General features: G+C 42.2%; 1 protein-coding gene across 2 annotated transcripts in view; it reads right to left on the reverse strand.

Moving 5' to 3' along the window:
* Window positions 1–25,067, reverse strand: part of STAC (SH3 and cysteine rich domain) — a 103,980-nt gene that overhangs the window by 39,282 nt on the left and 39,631 nt on the right. For both annotated transcript variants that reach the window (XM_079795495.1, XM_079795494.1), the window contains exons 3-5: window positions 4,647–4,747; window positions 3,089–3,170; window positions 1,853–1,968 (exon numbers count right to left, since the gene is read on the reverse strand). In XM_079795495.1, the coding sequence (XP_079651621.1) occupies window positions 1,853–1,968; window positions 3,089–3,170; window positions 4,647–4,747 (299 nt within the window). The remainder of the gene's footprint in view (window positions 1–1,852; window positions 1,969–3,088; window positions 3,171–4,646; window positions 4,748–25,067) is intronic.

Consider the following 25,067-nt stretch of genomic DNA (forward strand, 5'->3'; position numbering starts at 1 on the left):
CATTTTTTGTATGTCTTATCAGAGGAGGGCAACGCTCCCTTCCTACCTCTTCCAGTTCGCTCTAGAGCACTTTAGCACCAGTCTCCAGAGACTAACTTTTATTACAAAAAACTTAACTCTAAGATTTTCCTCAGCCATTCTTACTTTCACGACACATCAGAAATAAGAAATGTCACAGGGTCTCCCAGTCATCTGCATCCTGCTCCTCTGAAGCTCACTATTCCTGAACCAAAGTTGCTATTGTGTTAATTTTATGAAACGGAAGGCTATTCATAAGCTAGTCAGCCAACTCCCAGAAAGTGTTTTGAATTTGGTTTCAGCATGGCCTTCCCCAAGCCATCAAACCTTTTATATTCTAGAGCAGTTGAAAGCCATTAAAGGAGACAGAACGATTTAGAAAGAAGCCAGGCAGCGACTTCCCGACAATGTAAAGCAAATGGCTCTATAGCCCTGGGAGAAAATCAACCTGTGGGCCCGAGCTTTGCGATGTGGGAATATGTTAGCTTGAGGGCATAACACCGCAAAAATGGCAAGAGGCTGAAATGCATTATGATTTGCCCCTGCAGAAAGGAAGCAAAAGCATTTTATAGTACCAATCCATCGTTTCTGTTTTCTTCCATGAGTCCAGTTGGACTCCGGGGAAAGAGTGAAGTGACAGATACTTAAGCACACTTGGATTTATCTCGGTCTCCCTGCAGGTCTCAGAACAATGCGGTCACAGAGCAAAATTCCAAGAAATCCTCACTGATGGAACCGGTACCAGGAAGCGTAAGTGGACGGTGATAAATGGACACCTTATTGGCATTCAGAAAACGATGCTCTTTGCTCCTAAAACCAGCCTGTAGGGTCCAGACATTGCTAGAAACAAGGCTATTTTAGACATGAAAGAGAACTGGACAAATGGACTCTCTGATGGGCTTGCTGCTTCTTAGCTTGAGACTAGAATGTGGAGGCCGAAATGGCCATTGCCTGCTGGGAGTGTATCTGAGGCCGTCTCCTCCCACGGGAGCGGCGCCATGGGGTCGATGTGTACAGATCAGGCCACCTCTGGGGAAGCCTTTCTGCTCTTCCTTCCCAGCTGGCTTTGCATCTGTCTTCCACACAGGCCACCCTGAGGCGGGCATGGGGGATGCATGAGCTGAGGGGATGAGGATGTAGTGGCTCACACCAGAGATGTGAGAAAGGCCTGTTCGGGATGCAGGTCAAGGTGGATGGACAGAGGTCTCCCTGCTCTGGCCAGCGCTGTCTGTGCTTTTCTTTTGGATTGCTGGGTGGTGGCCACAAAAAGTCTTGACATGCACAGAGCACTCCTTTCCAGTGAGGTAAGACATAGGAGAGGTGCTTGGCAGGGGTGACTGTCCCCTGGAGAGAAACCCCACTAAGTCATGGGTCAAGCACCTCTGGGGAGGGTGTTTTTTCGGTGTGAATCCAAGGGGTATACCTTGCCTTAGAGAGAAAGGATTGAGGAAATGTGAGAAATGGCTGTATTGTTGAACTGGGATGGAGCTGGAGGGAGAATGGGGCACAGCTGGGACTCCCTGCTTCTGCCCATTGATTGAGTCAAACCTTTCTGTGTTGTTCACATGTTATCTAACATTGTGGGGGTGGGGGGAGAGGGAGTATACAGAAGAGAAAGTCAAGGAACATGAAGCTAAGAGCGAGGTCTCTAAGGGGAAAAGTTCAATGATTCCTGGGTGTTGGCAACAGAAAATGAACCTTTAGTGGCCCAAAGCCCTTTGGGTTTCCATTTGGAGGCTCACAACAGCCACGCCCTCATGATGCATTTAGGTGGAACCCACAGACCGCAGTGCCTGAGCCCCACCCTGCCCAAGGGCACCAAGAGGACAATTACAGAGGTTCTGTGAGGGGAGTCCGAGCCACTGCCAGAGCTGCTCTTCTTGGTCCTCTGAGCCAGGGAGGTGCCGAAGCGGAGGGCCTCGTAGACAGGGTCCACCTTATTGCCACAGGCTGCAACGGGAGAGAAAGCTCATCTGAGAGAAAGGCTTCTTCAACTCACTGTCAGGAATCCAGCCAATCACCTTTCGCACAACCTGGGCCACATCAGGCATCGCCTATCACCCGAGAAGCAGGGTCTGAGCAGCAGACCCACTGCCCCCTGGAAAATGGGGCTTTGTGGTCAAGCTTTCCTCACACGTGTGTCCCCCATGACATGTGCCCATTTGCTAGGAACCCCCACTACACCTGGCACCCTCTGCTCCCAAATGCTTCCTGATGAATTGATTTTCCTCTTTTTTTTTTATCCATCCCCCAGACTCCAATTTCAAGGTTCTTTCCAAAGATCAGCTTTACTTCCTCAAGTGCCAAGTGAGGCTTCCCAGGTATGAAGCCTTTGAGACTCGAAGTTTGCAGGAGGAAGCAAGTGTTTTTGAAAGAATTGGACATTCCCAGGCTTCATGAATTGTAATGCAAAACATTTTAGTGTATAAATTTTTAGTTTACAACTTGCCACTCTGCTCCCCGAAAGACAAACACCGATGTAGAGGTTTTGTTAGGGAGAGAAAAATAGAAGTACACTGAATGATATTGTTAAAGAATAAATTCAATGTCTATAAACCTAAGGCATTTTTTTTGGTCTCAATTGAAGAATAGTTGATATTCACTGAGTTCCTTTCCAGCATTCGTCTATAATTTATATTTATTTTTTACAACAGTGATTAAAAAAACACACACAGCCATTACTGTTCTCATTTTATAGAGTCTGACAGGTTGGGTAGCTTGTGCAGACACACATTGGTCAGTGGGGAAACTGGGATTTGAACCAGGTCTGTGGAATGCTATACCCCACGCTCTTTCCACTCCATCATGCTGCTGATGGGTGGGGTAGCATATCAGCAGCCTTTGGGATTTGGGTATTGTTTAAGCTCCATTAGGGAGAGGATGCATATTCCTGCAGAATTGAGTCCACCTTATCTTTCCCTTCCAGCAAAATACACAATCATAACCCCATCAGCCACCAAACAAATGCACAAACACACCCCATGGGTTTTGCAGTCCTGGGAGAACAGCAGCCATCAATGCTGACTTTGCTGCTCAAAACCCGGCTCAGCCCATCAATGGCCCAACTCACCAATGGGCATAACTTCTTTAATGCATCCAAATTGTTCATGAATGAGCAAGGGGGAGCTGTAGTAACGCCGAAACCCCTTTGGCTGGGGAGAGAATGAGAAAGAGAAGGGCTTAATGTCACTGATGAGATGAAGAGAACCACATAAGAACTCTAAAAATCAAACCAGTTGATTTTTCTAGGGGCACCTCCTTCTCTCCCTTCAAGATGTTGACTGTGCTATTGAATAACCTTGGAGGGTGGCAATAAGCAAGCCACACTCCATCTAGAAAGTGAGCCTCAGCCCTGCCATTCCCTGTCCTGCTTCTTCCCTCTCTGTGGCCCACTGCAGCCTCCCTTGTGTCTGGGATCCTCATTATCTCCCAGGATACAATGGACCATTATGCCTTATTTCACTACAGCTCATTATTGTGGTTGGTTAAAATCAGCCTCGGAATGGGAAAGCAGACGCCAGGGGTTGGCTTAAAGGCCTTTCTCTGTCTGATGAACTCTACCAAGAACCATCTGCTTTATGTTCTAGATTCTATTCTGTTTTCTGACTTCTCATCCACGGTCTTTGCCTTGACTTGTGGAAATAATCTTTGGAGGAGGAGGTAGGGTTTTAAAGAAGAAGGCATTGTCAATCAGAGTAAGTTGATGAACTCTCTAAGAACATTGACTTTCAATATTCCAGTATTGAAAGAAAAGGTAATGGCCCAGCCTCTACTACAATTCCACAGTTCTCTCCAGAGTTCCTGGCAGTGGTACCCTCCTTTGTTTGGACATTGCCAGTGATGGAGGATGGATGGGGGAGCTCTCGCTAACCCTGGAGGTAGGTCTTTGGTGACTTCATCTCTGACTGTTAAGACTTGGTACACACTGATCCTAGGTCTTTTTTCCTGGAGCCACTGAGGACAATAGAATCTCTCTTCTGTGTGATACGTCTTCTTCTTATTATTTTATGAAGATAGCTGTCATGCCCTAAGTATCTCCAGGGTAAAAATTCTTGGTTCCTTCTACAATTCTTTGGCCATCCTAGTCTTGAAATCTCTGGGTTGCTTTTTAGTGATGTGTGGCACCAGTGCTGAATGAAGCCCACACTCTTGAGATGGTCTGATCAGTCCAGAATGGGCCAGGGTTACCCAACCTCCCTTGGTTGGGCCACCATGAGTCCATTAAAGTGCTGTAGATTTTTATTGCTCTCTCCACTTTTGGGAGGGTGGTTAATCTCTATCCTATTTGTGACTCCCACTGAGCTGTCAGCTAATTAAGTACTAGAATGACCAGCCACCCTAGTTTGCCTGGAGCTGGGATATGGTTCCTAGGGTGCTTAACTTTCACTTTTAAAACCTGGAGAGTTCTAGGATGTGGGACTTCCAATGCTAAAGCTAGGACAAGTTGGTCACTATGTGGAGCTTTCATCCCTTGGGCTGACAATGCTCCTCCTCTGCTCCGTCACTTTGCCAACCAGGAAGCCAAGTTGGCAGACCAGGGGTTCTAGGGCTGCCTTCCTGGTGTCCAGTTCTCACGGGTGCTGCAGAGAAGGAGTTTGAATAGAATGATCTCAGGGGCAGGCCCTTACCAGCTTGCCCATGCACCGCTGGGGTGCTAGGCCATCCATGCACTTGTGGTGGATGCTCATCTTACAGGCTTTGCAGCGTAGTCCATGTTTAGCATTTGTTCCTGTCAGACATATAGCTTTGGTTAGGAAACAACCCGCCCTTTGCTGGTGACTAGTATGAAATCTCTGGGAAAGTGATTACTTCCATAAGCCAGGGAATTCTTTTCTATGACTTTTGCATGAACCTTTCAGAAAGGGCAAACTATTATGGTAGATTCTTTTACCTTCTCCCCCACTTTCTACCTAAGGTGTCAGCTTTGGTCCCCCCCACTTTTCTATTCATTACTCTAGAACATCTTAGCTGCCTCCACTTTCATTGTTCTCTCAATTCAAGCCAGAAAATTCCACTTTCTTTGCTCTCTATATAGGTCACCTGTTTCTGCTCTTCTGTATGTGCGAGTAGTGTGAGTCCTGAATGATTTGGTAAGAACCCACTTTTAACTTTATCTCAGGCCAACCCCTTCTTGTTCACTATGCTCTAAACACATGATCTTCTTCAGGTTCCTTGAGAGCACAAGCTCTTTAATGCCTCGGGGTCTTTGCACATGTTGCCCTATAAGCCTGGAATGCTGATCCTATCACTCTTCACTTGTCTTGCTACTCCTCATCCTTCAAATCACTTGTCATTTCTTCAATGAGGCTTTCTTGGAAACATTCCCCTTCCATTGTCTAAATGATCTTTTTCCTACTATTCTTTTTCACAGCACTCTGTCACAGTATTTCTAAAACCACATTTATTTATTTGAGAGTTTGTTTCTATCTGCCTTTTCCTCTGGACTATGAATGCAATGAGGCTAAGTTTGTCACTGTATAACCAGCTCTGAGTATGATGGTCGATGTATTATCTAAATTAACAAACAAATCCTTCCACAGTAACATATGTATTAAAACAGTGGTGCCTGATTTAGATAATAAATTGAGGTTGATTCATTGATGGCTTACAGATGACATTCAAGAGCTGAAAGAGGACTTGAAGATCATTTATATGTATGAGATTATTTTTTATTTATTTTTAAAATATACATTTTCTTGATTTCAGATAGGAAAGGAGAGAGATAGAAACATTAACGATGAGAGAGAGCCACTGAGTGGCTGCCTCCTACATGCCCCACACTGGGGATCAAGTCAGCAACCTGGGCATGTGTCTCGACTGGGAATTGAACCATGACCTTCTGGTTCATAGTTCAACGCTCAACTGCTGAGCTACGCTGGAAGGGCTGTATGAGATTATTTTGCAGATATACAGCCTGGGTGTCTAAGCAGTGGAATGATTTGCCTCAGGTCAGAGAAGATTCTGCCTGGTTTCACTCTTTCACTGCTTGACCCAAATATTTTCTCCTTTTATTTGGGTTGCTTAACCTACATGAAGATGTACTTGGTGATAATAAGGTGATAAAATTTGACATTCAGTGGAAAAAAACCAATGGGCAAATTTTTTGATTTGGAAAGTACCTGGAAACCCTTCACGAGGTAATACCTGAAAAATCCTTTCAGGAAGGACTCATTTAACACAAAGCATGTCTGCTGTTATAACCACAGAAAGTCAAAGCGATGTGTAAACACATCATAAATTACTGGCTATGTGTGCTTGTTCATAAACAGTAGTTGGAAAGTCTTCTTTTCATTTTTGAGAAGAACAACTTAGCAGAAAGACTGCAATGCCTTCAAAAGACCAGACTTCCAAAGAAATCACTTATTTTTTTGTTTTTGAATTAGGGAAAGCTATTTGTGCCCTTTGTGAAAATGTAAGTAAAAGCATCAAAGAAGAGAGTTATTTCATTGTGTGCTGGACTCTGAAATAGCACCATTATATATTAAAGAATGTTTTCCTTCAAACCTGAACACCATAATTTCAGTTTTCCTTGTCTGTTCTAACACAATCTGTTTTGTACGAGTCAGACCATCAGCAATTCTTTGGTTTTAGGTGTTCCAATTTCTACTCTGGAATAACAAGAATGATTGAAGAGGAAAGCTTGTATGCTGTGGCTCAGAGAATAGTTCAAAAGAATAATTCACATTTGAAGCAAGATATGGGAAATCTGTGGTCTGACATGTGCTATTAATAGTTACCACTATCACAAAGACATCACTGAACGTAACCCTGATGCCTCAATAGAGTGAGAAAAACATGAATTTAAATTCAAATCTGTCTTATGCTGGCTCTTTAAACTTAAAGAAAACTACTAACATTCCTAGAGCCTCAGCTGTCTCTTCATAAAATAGTAATAGTATTAACTACTCTCAGGGTTTCTAATAGTTATAGTGTCAAAATATATGCAAAGGGGATTGTATGGGTTGAAATACTTGAAACATAAAGTATGTTTACTGGACACTGAGTAAACATGATAGACTTGCCACATGGTTTTCAATACTTATTCATACCAAAAAAATACATTAAAATCACAGCCCACAATTAAAAATGGTATAAATCTCAAATAACAAGATTACTGAGAAGAGTAGCAAAAATAGAAGAGAGTTCAACATATATTTGGAAGACAGAGATTGGAGGACTGGCAAAAAATTTAGCAGAACAGAGGAAGATTGGATTTTACAACAGCAATTTGAAAAATAGAAGACCATGGACCTTCAACATCTGTGGAATTTCAAAATTCTGAGAGAAAATAATTTTCAACCTAGAATTTTATATCCAGTCCAATTACCAACAAGTATGAAAGCAGAGTAAACACCTACTCAGATCTTTAGGGACTCAAAATATTAACTTTCTATTTACCTTTCTTAGAAAACTAATGAAGGATGTGCCTTAGAAAGATGAGGGAATGAGTCAAGAAAGAGGAAATTGCACATCCTGTGAACAACAGAATAACTGACACAGAGAAGTAAATAATATGTCCATCTGAAAACTCTGAAATAGCTCTAGACAGGTGCTGCAAGATGAGATAAGATAGTAGACTTGTGGGAAAACATGGAAAAAAATTTTGAAGTTTATTGATGCTTTTGAGATTTTAATATTGTAATAGATATTGCATTTGTCAGCTATATGGGAACATTTGAAAAAAACAATTATAGGTACATGAAAGTCAAGAAAATGGAAAGGGTAATTTTTAAAATTTTCTTTATTGATTAAGGTATTACATATGTGTCCTTATCTCCCCCTAACCGCCCCCCCTCCATTCATGCCCTCACCCCTGGTGTCTGTGTCCATTGGTTATGCTTATATGCATGCATACAAGTGAAAGGGTGATTTTAAATTTGAGGAAATATAAAATCTATGTAAGGAAAGAAATGTAATCACAGTACAATGCTTGAATCAGAAGTTTGCAATAGTCACAATAGTGTATAAACTGACTATCTAGTGAACACACAATTGTGATAAAACTACTTGGGAAGATGAGAGCAAGGGAGCCAAGACTGTGATATAACTGTTTTGGGACGGTGAGAGTGAGGAAGAGGAAACAAGGGAGAGGGTGTGGGATGGGTGAGAGCTAAATTCTCATCTATTGCAGAAAACCAATAAATATTTGGTTAATCAATAAATAATAGTAGAGCCCTAGCTGGTTTGGCTCAGTGTATAGAGTGTCAGCCTGCGGACCGAAGGGTCTCTGGTTTGATTCCAGTAAAGGGCACATGCCTGGGTTGTGGACTCAATCCCCAGTAGCGGGTGTGCAGGAGGCAGCCGATCAATGATTCTCTCTCATCGTTGATGTGTCTATCTCTCTTCCCTTCCTCTCTGAAATCAATAAAAATATATTTTAAAAATAGTAGTAGAAGCACAGCATTTAGAAATATTGAAATAAATGTTAGAAAAAACCAATGAGGTTGAAAGTGGTTGCTCATTGGAAGTTAGTCTGGGTTATAGGATAAGATAGTTTCTATTGTAGAATTTTCAGTACCATTAGTACCTTATTTAAACTAGTCTCATGTACTACTGTGACAAGAAGAAAATAAATAAAGTTTCTGGAAATTGGGTCAAGTCAATCCCTTGGAATAATGTGGCCCTTGGTATTTGAAGGTCGGATTACAGGCTCCCCTGCTCTAGAGCCCAGTACAGACCCTTGAAAACATGCAGGAGGAAAGTGCAGGAAACAGAGAGTTCTTCCCACGGCTGACTCTATTTCCAAGCCCTCTAAGCTGGTGATTACTCACACAATCAATAATGCATTAGGAGTCAAGGCCGCAAATGCATTAGCCGATATAAGTGTACACTGCTGTGCCTAGTTTTGATATGCTCTTATTCATGGAGTTATTTTTTGTTTTGAAAATGACATTGATGTCATAAGTGCCTTTAATAAAAATAGTTTTCTCATATTGGTTGAATCTTTTAAAAGGAAGAGTGGAGCTGGAGGGGAGAAGTACAAATGGAAGAATACAAAAGTACAAAGGCAGGGCAATTGTTCTACAACTTATTACAACTTCCATGCATAAATTGTATTACATGTGTATGTTCATATCTGGATATGTGTGTTTGTACCTGTATACATGAAGTCATCAAAATGTTTAGATATTAATCTTTAGCTCTGAGCTATTGGACAAAGCACTTGATTATCTGAGCCTGAGTCACCCCATCTGAGAAAGGGTGTCATGAGCACAAAATGGGAAAGCCAAGGGCCATAACTCACTATGAAAAAGGAAGCAGTGATTTGGCTGGAAGGTGTATTACCTGAATAGTGGCTTTCCCTGAGAACATGATTTCCAGTTCCTTAAGGCTTAACTGGATGTTTTAAACTCATGACTGGATCAGGCATGACCCACATAGAGCACCGTCTACATCCTACTCTCCTGTGTGTACCAAATCCAAATCCCTCCCTTATAACTGATTTTACAAACAAGTAAGTTGATCCTTGTTTTGTAAAAGTATGTATTAATATGATAAGTTAACTGGCCTCTAACAACCTGAGGTAGAAGAAAATACTGTAAGTCTAAAATTTTTCATATTTATTGACTTTAGAGAGAGGAAAGGAAAGAGAAAGAGAGAGGGAAGAGAGAGAGAGAGAGAGAGAGAGAGAGAGAGAGAGAGAGAGAGAGAGAGAGAAAGAGAGACCTCCCAATTCCTTCTTTGAAAAACACCTATATTCCAGGAATGTGAAGATTTTGGCAACAGAATGGAGGATCTCTACAGAAGAAAAACCTAACAAGGTTGATCTTGAACATTAATTTAGGCAGATTTTTTGTTTTTGTTTTGTCTTCCTTCTGAGGAGTTAGACTAAGAGTCAGAAAAGTTTTTCTGTAAAGGGCAAGAGAGCAAATATTTTAGGTTTTGCAGGCTATGTGGTTTCCCTGTTGTAGCATGAAAAGAGACATAAACTTTTTTTTTTTTTTTTTTGCAAAAAAGCTCGTTACCATGCTAATGTAGGTCTTTCTTAAAAGTGGAGTGGGACACCCTTCCCTTTATGCCCTTTTGGCTTACAAAAGGTTTCATAGAATCAACCTATTCAACCTACAGTTTCCCCATCTCAGCTGCTGGCAATATGATTCTTCCAGTTTCTTGGGCCAGGAACCTTGGAAGCATCCCTATTTTCCCCAGGCAGCCCACGTACAGAAAATCTTGCTGGGTACTTCCTTCAAAATATTTCATGAATCTGGACCATTCTCAATTCTTCCCGCTGTACTGTCATCTCTTACCTGCATTACTGTAATAATAGCCTCCTAATTGTCTTTGCTTCAATCCTTGTCCCCATTCCAGCAAAGTCTGTTCTTTACATAGTAGCCAGAGCAACCCTTTGTAAAGATAATTAAAGTCTTGTAGTTACTTTACAGTGTAAAAGCCGAAGTCCTTACAATGGCACGGGATCTCTGCCCTCCTTTCCTCTTTGCTCTTCATCAATTCTGCTGCACCCCATGCTGGCTACCTGGCTGGTACTTAAACACAGCACGCGCCTGCCTTAGGCTTTGCTCTACTTGTTTCCTTCACTTGGATGCTCTTTCCTCAGAGTTGTCTCATCTTCAGGTCTTGCTCAGATCTGATCTTACCCTGACCATCTCATTGATACAGCAACCTGCCCCTTGTCTAGGGACTTCTGATCTTCCCACCCTGCTTAACATTGTTCTTCTTTCCACATTACCCATCACCATAGAAAACTCCGTCTATCCATTCGTCCGTCCATCCATCCATCCATCCATCCATCCATCCATCCATTCATCCATCCATTGTCTCCCCAACTAAAATGTCAACTCTACAAGGGCAAAGATTTTTCCCTGGTTTGTTCACTGATGCAGCCTAAGTGCTTAGAGTAAAACCTGGCCCGGAGGAGATACCCCATAAATATTTGTTGAATGAATTCCTATTTAAGTTGGAAAGAAGACTAAGATGCCTGATGTTTCTAGTACTCAACACTCTATCTATACTAATAAAAGGGTAATATGCTAATGAGACTGGGAGACCTTCCAGGAGACCTTCCGGATGTTCTTCTGGACAAAGCCATGGTGGCGGGGCCAAGGCAAAGGTGGTTAGGGGCGATCAGGCCAGGAAGGGAGGGCAGTTGGGGGTGATCAGGCCAGCAGGGGGACCAGTTGGGGGTGAGCAGGCCAGCAGGGGCCATTTGGGGGCAGTCAGGCCAGTGTGGGGGGATAGTTGGGGGCGAGCAGGCCAGCAGGCAGTTGAGCAGTTAGGAGCCAGCGGTCCTGGATTGTGAGAGGAATGTCTTACTGCTGGCAGTCGGACATCCCCCAAGGGGTCCCGGATTGGAGAGGGTGCAGGCAGGGCTGAGGGACACCCTCCCCCCCCCCCCATGCACGAATTTCATGCACTGGGACACTAGTTATTAAATAAGAAAAGAAAAAATATCCATTGAAGGGATGCCAATTTTCTCCAAGTAGTTCTGTAAATATACCAGAATTCTAGCTGAAACCTCAATGGGATTTGGGTGGGGGACTTCAAAAAATGATTCTAAAATTAATTTTGAAGAGTAAATACTTGAGAATAGCAAAATATTTATGAAAAATAATCTATTATAAACCACAATAATAATTAAACCAGAGAGCTATTGGTGCTGAACTAACAAAATAACCAGTAAAGTAAATTGAAAATGTAAAAAATAAACTTAAGTATCTTTAAGAATTTAATGTTTGATAAAAGTGACTTTCAAATCAGCAGTGAAAGAGGAATTATTTAACAGATATTGATGAGTCACCTGGTAAATTATTTTGGGAAAACACTAATTCATAGCATATCTGAACAAAAGTGTGGATGGGTTAAGAAATTGACATGGAAGTTAAAACTATTATATTAATTGAAGAAAATACAATACCAGCTTATTTATTCTTAAGAAGATCTTTCTAAGTAAGATTTTTATGAGAGAAAACAATATACCAAAGGTTGGTAAATTTGATTACATAAAAATATACTCACTAGTACAGATAAATTGGGGAAAATATTTGCCTTATAAAATTAAGGATATTATACTGTAATATATGAGATTTCTTTCAATTTAAAAGGAAATGATAAATAAGCCAAAAATATATTGTCCAAGACATAAGCTGAGGGCTTATAAAAGAAATTGAATTGAAAGTTAAGCATGCAGTGCAGCAATTTTCAATCTTTTTCATCTCAAGGCACACATAAACTAATCACTAAGATTCTGTGGCACACCCAAAATATATTTTTTGCTGACCTGACAAAAACAATAGGTATAAGTTTGATTCATTCACCCGGAATGGCTATTGTTATGTTGGCTGTTGTCATTTTTTTAATTTGAGAATCTAAGGGAAAAGAGGTCAGTGCCCCTCACTAAACAGTCAGGTATTGCATATTTTAAAAATGCTTGCGGCCCACTAGTTGAAAATTGCTGATTTAATGAATGGCAAATTTAATTAGTAATCAAAGAACTAGAAATGAAAATAGCAAGATACCCATTTTTTCTATCAAATGTACAAAGATGTAAAGTAATGAAAAAATAACTGTAAGTAGTTGGATGTGGGGTGCAGGCGCTCCCAGACACTGCTGCTTGGATTAGAAAACGGTACCATTGTTTTCAGGTCACTTTGGGGACATGCATCAAAAGCTTTAGACATGTGCATAATTCTTTGATACAGCAATTTCAATTTCAGAATTGGGTCTTAGGAAAATTAAATATGTTTGCAAAGGCTTAACTACAAAGATACTTACTGTAGCTTTGTAAGTAATATTAGGAAATGGAAAATGACGAAAATATCACAGAGTAAGGAAGGTATTAATTAATGAAAGTTTGGTGCATCCATAAACAAAATACTTTGGTGCATCCATAAACAAAATACTGAGATAATTTTTTGTTTAATAATAACTGACATAATATATTTATAATAAAATATTAAAGTGTCAAAATCAGGGTAAATACAAAACATTCAGAAAACTCATTTAAAATGAGCATATACATGCATGTAAAAAGGTCTGGCAGGGCACATTAATAAGATTTCTATCTGGGTTGGTGGGATTATAAAAGCTTTTTAGTTCTTGTTTTTATTTGTGTTTTCTCATTTTCTAGAAAGAACACATTTTCCCTTAGTAATGGACACATGTAATACCTTAATCAATAAAAAAGAAATTGGAAAAAAAAAAGAAATAAGAGACTACATAGTTTCGAAAGGAAGTGTTTTCACTTTTGAAGAATTATCAAGTCATGTTGAGAGGAGTCACTTGGGTGGTGTTGATTTTGGAGCTTGCATTGTTGGGAATTTGTGGTTGGGTCGGGAGTCCAACAGCTTAGGAAACAAAAGGTAGCAGCGACTCTCCTCATCTCCACTTGCCGTGACCTAGGACTTGGGGAGAGCGCTGTCCTGGACGCCATGTCCTGCCATCATTCAGCGTGGCCCGGCTCCCCCTCTCTCTCCCCCTGCACGCCCTGTGCCCTGTGCGTGCTGACATGCTCAGCAGGCTTTGTTTTCCTTTCCTGGAACTATGTCCTTCAAGGCTGGGCCTTCCTCTGAGTTACCCAGGGAACATTCTGTAGCAGAATGTCAAGCTGCAGACTTCACAGACGAGGCCACCTCCATTGCCTCTGAATGACAAGGGGAAAGTGCCCATTTCATTTCTCTTTATTTTTGCTTCAAAATGTAATGGACAGCTTTCAACGCTTTATCGTTTTCAGAGAACTTTTATTTTTTTAAATCCAAGTTTTCTGAGCAGAGTTTTTCAGCCTCTACACTATGGACATTTGGGGCCTGCTAATTTTTTGCCGTGTGTGTGTGTGTGTTTGTGTGTGTGTGTGTGTGTGTGTGTAGGGGCAGGCTGTCCTGTGCCTTGCGGGATGGTTGGCAGCAGTTCTGGCCTCACACTTGATGCAGAAGTACCTCCTCCTGAACTGTGACAACCCAAAACATCTCCAGATATTGTCAGATGTCCCCAGGGGCAGGGTTGCTAGACTAAATATAGAAAAGTCTAGTTAGCCCGGCCAGCATGGCTCAGTGGTTGAGTGTTGACCTATGAACCAGGACAGTGGTCGACAAACTGTGGCTCTCGAGCCACATGCGGCTCTTTGGCCCCTTGAGAGTGGTTCTTCCACAAAATACCATGTGCGGGCGCGCACGTACAGTGCGATTGAAACTTCGTGGCCCATGCGCAGAGGTCGGTTTTTGGCTCTCAAAAGAAATTTCAATCATTGTACTGTTGATATTTGGCTCTGTTGACTAATGAGTTTGCCGACCACTGAACCAGGAGGTCACAGTTCCATTTCTGGTCAGGGCACATGCCTGGATTTCAGGCTCGATCCCCAGTGTGGGGTGTGTAGGAGGCAGCTGATCAATGATTATCTCTCATCATTGAAGTTTCTCTCTCTCTCCCCATCTCCCTCTCCCTTCCTCTCTGAAATCAATAAACTATATTTAAAACAGAAGAAAGTCCAGTTAAATTTTAAGATAACAAATTATTTTTTAATCTAAGAATATCCCAAATATTGCATGAAACAATTATATCCCCAATACTGCCTGTGACACACTTATACTAAAATGTTATAGGTTGTTTTTCTGAAATCCAAACTTAATTATTAGGTGTCCTATCTTTTTATTTCTTAAGTCTTGAACCCCTATGTGCGAGTCAAAATTGCCCCCGGTAGAGAAAGGGATGTAGAGCAACAATTATTTTTGGCTCTCTTTCCTAGCTGAGGGGACTGAGGCTTGGGGAGGGAAGTCCGTGGTCTAAGGCCACTGGAGAAAGGGTGCAGAGATGAGATCTGAGCCCAGGAATCGTGATTACAAATTCTCTCTTCTTTTTTGTACAGGTAAGAACTGCCCTTTTTTTATTCCTGAAAAGATGAAAACTGAGAGACCGTCACGATTAGAGCCACTTGATATGGGGATTGTGCTTAGGATCACCAAGAATGAAGAACTTTCCACAAGACCTAACACAATGATTCCTTCAAGTTAGTGTTATTCCACATTTAACAGATGGAAAATTGAGCATCGGAGAGTTTAAATCATTTATCCAGGATTATTTAGCTAGTACATGGGTAGAGCTGGATTTCTAAAGCAGATCTGACTTAATCCACACCTGACATTGCATCTCTGTTTGGTGTTCTTTCCTGATTCGCCCCCCCCCCCCCCTTAATCAACTAGGTTTGACTGAAACCTTTTCTGATAGCATCAAGGTACCAGATCTTTGATCTATCACATTTGAACATCAGTGATAAAACAATGAATTGGTCCAGAACTCTTTTTAAATGCTATTTCAGAACGAAGCCAAGTAGTGTAACCATCTGATTTGCCTTCTGGATGTGGTGCCTTCCATGTGAGGGGTCTACCAAAAAAACAGGGAGGCGGTTAACGGGGATAGATTTGTAGGCTATATCACTTTTGAGAAATTAAGAGCTGACTCTGTTACATTTTTCTTTAAAAAATATATGGCATGTTTCCATTCTTTGTACTCAATGGGAAGGTACTTCTAAGAATTATAATGAGTTTGGTAGAGTGGGAATTAGAGGATCAATAGAACCGAAATAGGAAAGATCAACAGAGGCATTTATAAACAATGAATGCCATTAATTTTTTATAGCTAAGAAGGGGTTGGTCCTCTATTGATCCTCTAATGCCCCACTGAAATGCCACATTCATTATGGAACTTTCATTGACATCTTCGTCCTCAGGTAGAACGACTGTTCCCTCATTGAGGCTTCCCAAGCACTTTGCATATACCTTGGTTCAGATATTTACATGTATGAACCCATATATTTGTTAAGTACCCCATATTTATTTTCTGAAAAAAAGAATAAAATGAATATCTACACAAGAGACAAAATTAGAAATCTTACAAAAATTTAGAATTAGCTATTTTCTTTGTTAATTCTGTACTTCATTTTCTCTTTCTTGGGTACCTAAGGCCGTCTACACAATTCTTAGGGACTTTCTGACTTAAAAATGTAACAGAATTGATTAGGAAGATACCTTAGTGCCTTGCAGCTTAAAGTGGGGCCCATAGTCCAGCATCATTGACATCACCTGAGACCTTGTAAGGAATGCAGAATCTTAGGACCCAAGCTGGACCCACTAAGTCAGGATATGCATTTCACCAAGCTTTGCAGGTGATTTGCATGCATATTCAATTTCTGAGAAGCCCTACTTTAGAGATCAGTAGCCTAGGAGTGGCAAATACATAGTATAGGTGTTGAAGAAGCCTTTCATTTTGTGTACATGGCAGACATCACTAATCAATCACAATAATTTTCTCACTGGGCTATGGTGCCACTTCAGAAGCTTCTCTGGGCAATCAGTGTCAACCAATTAGTATGGAAACCAACTTGCCTTCTCAGATATAGCTTCTCATTTTGCAGATAAAGAAACTGAGGCTCAAAGAAGCAAGGTGCTTTGACAAACATTACACTGCTCCTCCGTGGCAGAGCAGGAATTAAAATACTAGTGTCCAGCCTCTTGGGCTAATGGTCTTCCCATTGCAGCATGCTGGGAAGGTAAGCAAAGCTCAGACCAGGGTTTGCAATGACGTGTTTCTCACCACCCTAAAAGGACCCTAGGTGACCTGTCACTGTCCTCATAGCGGTGTACTGCAAAGAGCTGGAGCTTTGGAGTTAAAGCAATACAGCTTAGACTGCTCCTAAGCTTTAGATATCACTCAATAGTTAGAAAGTTTTCTGCTAAAGGGGAAAAAGGGGGAACATATTTTCCATCACACTTGAACTCCAGACCTTGATTAAAAATAACCCATCCTATCTCTCCCCCGCTATGAGTTCAATTGAACAAGATGGTTTCCAAGTTTTCTGAGAAATTCAGTAATATAGTCATTCGCCAGTGACTTGAAATGCTACTAAGCAAGCAGAAAGGACCATTAAAAATAGTGTGAAGACCCCTAGGCCACCTTCCCCTGCCTATATTACCCACTCCTTGCTACATTACAACTTTTCCAACCCCTTCTTAGCTATAAAAAATTAATGGCATTCATTGTTTATAAATGCCTCTGTTGATCTTTCCTATTTCGGTTCTTGACTACTAGTGGAAAAACTCTCCCTACTTCCCCCGCCCCTCACCCGCACTGAACTTTAAAAATAGTAACAGGAGTTGGGTTGGCTCAGAGCTTTGAATTTGGAGTCCATAGCCTTTCCCCCCTGGGTCATCAGTTCACATTGAATATCATGGCCACCAAGCTGTCCTTCTGTTATGTGTGTTTGGCTTAAAATTCTGAGAGGAGACGTCCTCCAGGATAATCACTTTCTCATGACCATCTGGGAAACGTCTGGACTTGACACCCTTGACCCCGGTATTAATAATCTCTACTGTCTGCCTCCTCTTCTCTGAGGTCTGCGGTTTTCACAGTCTCATTTGCTTTCTTCACAACTATTCTTCCAGCCTAAGGCTCGAGAATTTGTATGTATCCTCAGGTCTCCCAAGAATGGATTGGCCAATTGATGTGCTACACCCTGCCCGTCTGCCTCCGCCCCCCCGCCCCCCCCTCCCGCCCCAAAGTGCTTTTCTAGGAATTTGGCATAGTACTAGTGTCAACCTTTCATGCATAGAGATAGCTTTAATAATAGTGAACAGTTTTTAAGTTTTATAGTTCACAAAGAACATTCATTTATGTCACTTAATTTGTCAGGAATTCCATGTATTAGGTATTTTCAATGCCATTTGAAAGACACTGGGTTGAGAGAAGGTACATTAGTGGTCCAAGGTCAGTTGAGCTACTAAGTGCAGAGCCAGAATGCAAATACCCACCTGTGACCCCTGCACCATTCTGCCCCTCTCCCGGCTCCCTCTTGCAGGTCTGTATTGTGAGTTTGTTTGTAATGATCCACTTACTTATAGATGCTCACCAGTGCTATTGATGATGACTGTCAAGAGTAGCGAACAAAGTTTCACCTTGTGCAAATCAGATGGGACAAAGTCCTTATTTCTTCACCTTTATCAGCTCTCAGAGGTTATAGAATAAGCACCAAGCAATTCTTTAGGTAAGGAGGCAGTACAAGCATTCCTGAGAAAATCAGCAATTTAATGTCTGTCTGCTTTCAGAAGAGGTTTGGCAGCATTTGTAGAGATGGATAGAAAGAACATCATTTAGGAAGTTCTTGAAACAGCTCATGTGAGATGTGTTGAAGACTGGACTGGGGCAGGAGCAGAGAGGAAGAGAGGAAGGGGTCTGACCATAGAGAAAGCACAGAAGTAGAACAGACAGTTGGTTCATGGATGGGCTTTCTGGAGAGCGGGAGAAGGGAGGAGTCCAAGATGGCCTTGAGGTTCTGGCCAGGTAGCTGAGAGCACACAGGTGCCATCTGCCCCAGCAGGAGAGGACCTCAATGAAGTGGCAGATTGAATGGGGGAAGAAGATGCGTTGTTCCACTGTGGACAGATTTAAGTATTTTGGCATCAACAAGGGATCTGGCAGCAAAGTTCTGGCAGTTGAAGTGAGAGGCTAGACCTTGGGAGAGAGGGCAGGTCAGCAGCAGGGCAGGAAGACAGGGAGAAGACTGTCTTATTACTAACTGAGCCCTACTGCTTTTGAGTACCGACTCAATCTTTATATCACCTCTAGCAGATAGTTTTTATTTCTCTTTTTAAAATCAGAAAACAGATGCTCAGAAAATGTTCCTTGAAATCTCTTTTTCAAACAGGGATACCAGGCAGATCTCATGCAAAGTGATCTAGCCCTTCTGGGTGAGAGTCAGGGTGGTTCATTGTCCCTCCTCTCTTTTAATGATATGTGACTCTTGTTACTTCTTTTTATGGCATTATGAACAGAGTGAAGATGGTGCTTGGGTGTCAGGCTGAAGTGGTAGTGAATTATTTAAAACATGATCCTGCTATGTCAAGTAAAGACATTTCCTGTGTGGTGAAGGTGAGAGTGTGTGTGTATGGTGCATACATCTACACACATGTATAAGTATGTGTACACATGAACTTGTTTGTTGCCATGTTGTTGGGGTGGGGAGTGCAGCAGAGCTATAGGCTTTTGGGTTTTCTTTCCAGATAAGCTTAGCATGTGAAAAAATAATCTATGTTTTGTTTTTCTGCTTGTGCAACCAGGCAGTGTTGATAAGCTACAAAGAAATGCCTTAGTAGGATTTAACCACGTATTTCTATTGCCCCATCCTTTTTCTTTAACGGCTGGGTCACAATGTACAGGTGTCTCCCATAGACACACACAGAGGGCTGTCCCATTTTTTACTGCTGGCCCAGTTCTGTCCTTTTATGATTTGGTATCCACCGTGGCAGCACAACCAAAGTGACCATTCTAAAGTAGGTCAGTGGAGCATTCCCTGTATGGCAGCTGAATGGAAGTGCAGGGTACACATTTTCCAACACGTCTTTATCTCCCTGTGTTTATAGCAGGAGGTGGCCTTTTCCCATAGATCCCTCGCTTCCACCATGGCACTGCTCATGGGTCTAGAGGCAGGTGGCCAATCTACACTTGTCTGTCATGCTTGGTCTGAACCTCAAGCAGGAAAAGAGATTGTCCCTCTTATATTATAGATCATGATGTTTGCAAGGAAGGAAAGGCATTCCAGATGTTCCAGAAGCAAAATGCCAGGGCAAGGTTTGCAGATTCAAGTTCAGAAAACTCTCCAAGTGTATCCAGGATTCACAGCAGTGTCTATGTTCTGTCTCCAAGCTCCATCTTGAGTGAGTTCTCCTCCCTTCCTTCTACTTGGGCACCATTTTTATTTCGTGGTGGATGGGGCAAGGAGAAAATAAATGAAGCACAGTAGGTTGGAAGAACATGGAAAAAAATATATTTGTATGTATATATATATATTTGTGTATATATATATATATCTATATATATATACACACACACATATATATGCAGTATATATTTGCTGTGATGTTACTAAATAGCATGTAGCTGGTGACCTATAGGAAATGACTAAAATTTAAAAAAAGACCATCTTAAATTGTCATCTCCACCGTGGTCAGTTATATACACAGTGAAAATACTTTCCTGTATTGTCATTTCTTTCTGCTAAGGTATGGTCTTAAATGGCTCCTAAAATAGAAATACACTATTTTTCTGAAAGATCACCTCTATGCCATGATTCAGCACTTGCAAACAGCCTACCTAATAATAGGCAAATATGCAAATTGACCGCACCTTCGCTAAGCCCAAGCCATGCCCACCAGCCAAGCCACGCCCATCAACCAATCAGGATGAGTATGCAAATTACCCCAACAAATATGGCGGCTAATTTGCATATCAAGACAGCATAGAAAGAAGCCAAGAGCTGCAGAAGGGAGCAAAGCTGCGGAGAAGCAAGCAAGCTGGGGGGGAGGAGAAGGGAGGAGCAGAGGCGGGGCTGGGGGGCGAAGGAAGGAGAGCGGGGCGGGCTGGCGGAGAAGGCGGGCCGGGGCGGGGGGAGGAGAAGGGAGGAGTGGAGGCAGGGCCGGGGGAGAAGGGAAAAGCAGGCGGGCTGGCGGAGAAGGCGGGCCGGGAGACAAGGCAGGAGAGCAGGCAGGGCGGGGTAGAGTGCAGCAGGAAACCCTATTGCAGGATTTTTCCTGCAATGGGAACGCTAGTCATGATCTATAATTTAAGAGGGACAATCTCTTTTCATTGGCTGGCATTTTAAAAATTATTTTTCCCAAGTTTGACCATTTAAGCATTCACTCAATTACTGGTAAAATAAATAGTTCGCAGGAATGAAGTTCCGCATTTTCTTTCTTGCATTGATAAGATAGCAGCAGTATCTGGCAACTTGGGAAATTTTTATTTTCTGGAAAGTTGCACATATATAAAGATTCTCTTTTCACCACTTGATCCTTTTCTTATTCTTTTTCTTTCTTTTAAAAAAATACTTTTATTTATTTCAGAGAGGAAGGGAGAGGGAGAGCGAAATAGAAACATCAATGATGAGAGAGAATCATTGATCAGCAGCCTCCTGCACGCCCCCAATGGGATTGAGCCTCCGCAACATGGACATGTGTCCTGACCTGGAATTGAACTGTGACCTAGTTCACAGGTTGATGCTCAACCACTGAGCCATGCTGGCTGGGCACTAATTACTATTTTTAAGTGCCCACTAGTTGCCAGGTGTGTGCTCTACTAGCTGCTGTGGGAATAGGCACATAATTCAGACCTGGTCATGTCTTCAAGGAGCTTGCTCAAATCTAGTCTGTTTGGAAAATGACATGCAAATTCAGAGAAAATAAGTGGTCAGGCAAGACCTGCTGGGAGAATTTTAATTGGGTCTTGATCGATTTGAGACTGGAATAGATGGAGAGACAGAGAAGGAAGGAAAGGCATTCCAGATGTTCCAGAGCAAAATGCCAGGGCATAGAAAATGGGCTCAGGAAACAATATTAGGACCTTCCACAGGGAAGACATCTGAGGAAGAATGATGTGCAATATGGTACCAAGGCTAGTCCTCTCCACCTCCCTTGTCCTGTCTTCTCTTTTGGTGGCAGGTCACGGGTTTTTACCTTTTCAAAGAGATGACCTGCAGGTCCCATGGATGCCCCAGAGCATCACGCTGGCCCCCAACAGGTGTCACTTCCATTTCTGTGTGAGACTCTAAGAGACCTCCTTCCTGAAGGCCAGCCCATATCCATTTCTGCTCCATCTTTGCTGGATGGAATATGGTTTACTTTTTCATCTAGGTAATTTTCAGGGAGAGATTTCTTAAAATAAACAGTGCTTGGCAGCAGGCATACAATTTCAGGAAACTAATAGAAGATGCTAGCTTAAAAGTATTTTGTGTCTCTTTAGCTGAACGGTGCTGGGTACAATGTTTCTAGAGAACATTGGGCCTGAACTGAAGTCTTAATAAGTCTTTAATGAATTTGCTTTTGCAGGCATCAGAAAGGCTCTCTGCATTGGTCACAGTGCAGAGATACATGCCAAATAATGGGCAGTAGCAGTCAAGATGAATTAGGGAAGAGTAGATGTTAGGAGAAAGAACTCTTCCGTTATAATCCATTTGCTCCACCACTGAGCACAAGACTTGGTAGTTTTCAGGATAGAAGGACTTTGAAATGCTAGTGTGCTATGAATAGCCCAGGGGAGGATAGTGTACAGCATTTTCTAAACATATTTTACCATGCAAAATCTCCTCTCCCCAAATCTATAGTGTCTATTTCATTGTTAATCCTCACAAGAGGATATTTTTCCATTGATTTTTAGAGAGAGTGGAAGAGAGGGAAAGACAGAGAGAAACATTGATGTGAGAGAAACATATCGATTGGTTGCCTCCTGCACGTACCCTGAACAGGGCCAGGGCCAGGGAGGAGCTTGCAACCATGGTACATGCCTTTGACCGGAATTGAGCCTAGGACCCTTCAGGCTGACGCTCTATCCACTGAGCCAAATTGGCTAGGACTATAGTGTCTATTTCTGAAATTACTTTTAGGAGCTCCTCCTTTTAGTCTTGAACTCTGCCTCACTGTATCATCCAAGTGTCCACTCGGGGCCCTGAGGGAGTTTAATCCCTCTGCCAGACAAGGTCTCCTCAGCTATTTGAAGACAGTGATCAGGCTCCCCCAAGTCTTCTCCAGGCCAGTCACGGCCAGCTCCTGCAAACATTTCTCATCTGCTCAGGTCACCGTCTCCTTAGCCTGACTGGGCCCCAGTTTCTCTTACTCTCACATTCAGTCGCCAGAATCAACATGAGTCTCTCGAGGGAATCAGATGAGCAAAACATACAAAGCAATTACTTCTGTTGAACTGGTGATTCCATGGCATTTTTGTCCCCTAGTAAAAAAGTAAGTTAAGTTATGGCTACTTTTAAGCAATTAAAACACCTGAGATTAACAATCCCATTGGACAACCCACTGAGATCTGGGCACTGTATTTTAGGAGGGACCCATCCCATGGCTCAAAGGAAAGTATCTACTGGAAATTAAAGAAAATGTTTCTAGAGAGCATTTGTATTTTCTTATTTAGGCTATACAGCTCCTAAAATAATGGTCCAGTTAAATGATTGATGGCACCACAGAGTTTTAATTCCATTCTGAGAATACAAAGATTTGATATTTGCTTTAAATTTTTTTTAAAAAAATATGTTTTTATTGATTTCAGAGAGGAAGGGAGAGGGAGAGAGAGAGAGAGAGATAGAAACATCAGTGATGAGAGAGAATCATTAATGGGCTGCCTCCTGCATGACCCTACTGGGGATGGAGCCCAAAGCCTGGGCATGTGCCCTGACCTGAAATTGAACTTCAACCTCCTGGTTCATAGGTCGATGCTCCAACATTGACCCACACAGGCTGGGTGACATTTGCTTTTTAATATTCCCCTTGATTTCTGTTTGGCCTTTCCTGTCAAGAGACAACTTAATTGATAGCTTTGCCTTTTTAGGTGTGTGTGTGTGTGTGTGTGTGTGTGTGTGTGTGTTCCAGTCAAGTTTGGTTGATCTGGCTTTTTCTGAGCAATTGGATGAGGTCAGAATAGGTCAGGAAACAACTAAACCAATGGTCAAACAAGAGCAGAGCAGAAAGGTCCTGGATTCAGCGTGATATAATATTTCCTCATGTTACATTATCCTATATAATAAAAGGCTAATATGCAAATACAGTGCGCTCCCATGGGGGAATGCTGCTCAGCCAGAAGTGGGGCTCATGGCTGGCAAGCACAGCAACGGTGGCAGGAGCCTCTGCCACCTCCACTGCAGGTGGGCAGTAAGGAGTGAGGGGTCCCGGACTGCGAGAGACCCAGACTGTGAGAAAGGATATCTGATTTTCATGCACCAGGCCTCTAGTTTATTATATTAGTAACACAGTGTTATAGGTACAACAATGCCAAGGGTCCAACTGCATTTTAAATTCACTCCCAGTGGAGGATGCTTTTATATTACATCTTGTAGAATTAATATGTTTACAAAGGTTGTGATGCTGTTGGTGCCTTGTCCAGATCTTATTTATCATGCTGATGCTGTGAATGATGGCTGCTAAGGCTCCCGGGTGCCCTTTTTTCAGAGAATTGTTCTCAGCCTAATGGGTCCTCCTTGCCTGGGATGTCATATCCCCACTGCCTCTTGGGGGCAGCCATGGCCAATGACTGAGTGACAGGAATATACAAAGGCCAGCCCTTAGTCTCAAGGTGGTACCAGCAGGTGATAGGATCTGTGTTCCAGAGCTCCCCATGGGTGGGACCAATCTGAAGCCAATTCCAGCTGAGACCACATCCTTGCTCCTTCCCCTGACCCTCCTGCTTCGCTAACTCCCCTTCTCCTGAGGGCACCCCCCACAACAAACCACATTCACAAGAACCTCTATCTCAGGCCCTGCTTTAGGGACTTTTACCTAAGACAAAGCCATTGTTATTTCCCCCCTCGTGGTTGCTACTGGACAGATTGAAAGTGGATGATTCATAGACTATGCATTGAATGTATAAGGAAACTTGAAGTTTTAGGCAGTGAAATCCAGCCATTTTGCGAAATATTTGTCTAGAAAACATGAATTCATTTAATATGCTATGTGTTGTAATTGAACGCCAACTGAAAACATGTAGTTAATTTAAAAATACTTTTTATCTATTTGTAAATAGAAGAATGGAGTTCCTTGGAAAAACTTTCTTGATTTATGGAGTAGTGCATAAGTAGTGACTTATTCAAGTCTTGAAACTTCAATAAGATGCAGATTACCACAAGAAAATCCCAAACTCTCTTGAAATGAGTCTTTGTAGATAGTTAATTTAATGTAAAGACAGAGTGTCATAGATGGAATATGTTAAGTTGATGCACAATGAAGATGAACTCCCACCAAGGCCTAAGGATGGCAAGAGTGGATGTGCTTGGTGGAGGGAGTATGTTTATCTAACCAAGTTCAAGAAGATTCTCCTAGTCTAAGACTGAGTCCTCTTGACTCAAAGACTGGGACATCCAGCATTGGGTAGACAGACACACCTGACTATCTATTTCTCTGGTGTCTCCAAGGAAGCTTGGATTGATCACCTTGAGCTTGTATAGGAGACCAGAATTTCTGGAAAGGGATAGTTTAAGGAGGATCAGAAAGGGAAGCAATGTCCTAGAGGCTTCTAAACCCAAGTGGCATGGGAGCCAGATCAGCTGGGGAGGAACAGCCTCA

The sequence above is a fragment of the Cnephaeus nilssonii genome, assembly GCF_951640355.1.
Source record: "Cnephaeus nilssonii genome assembly, chromosome: 17".
Lineage (NCBI taxonomy): Eukaryota > Metazoa > Chordata > Mammalia > Chiroptera > Vespertilionidae > Cnephaeus > Cnephaeus nilssonii.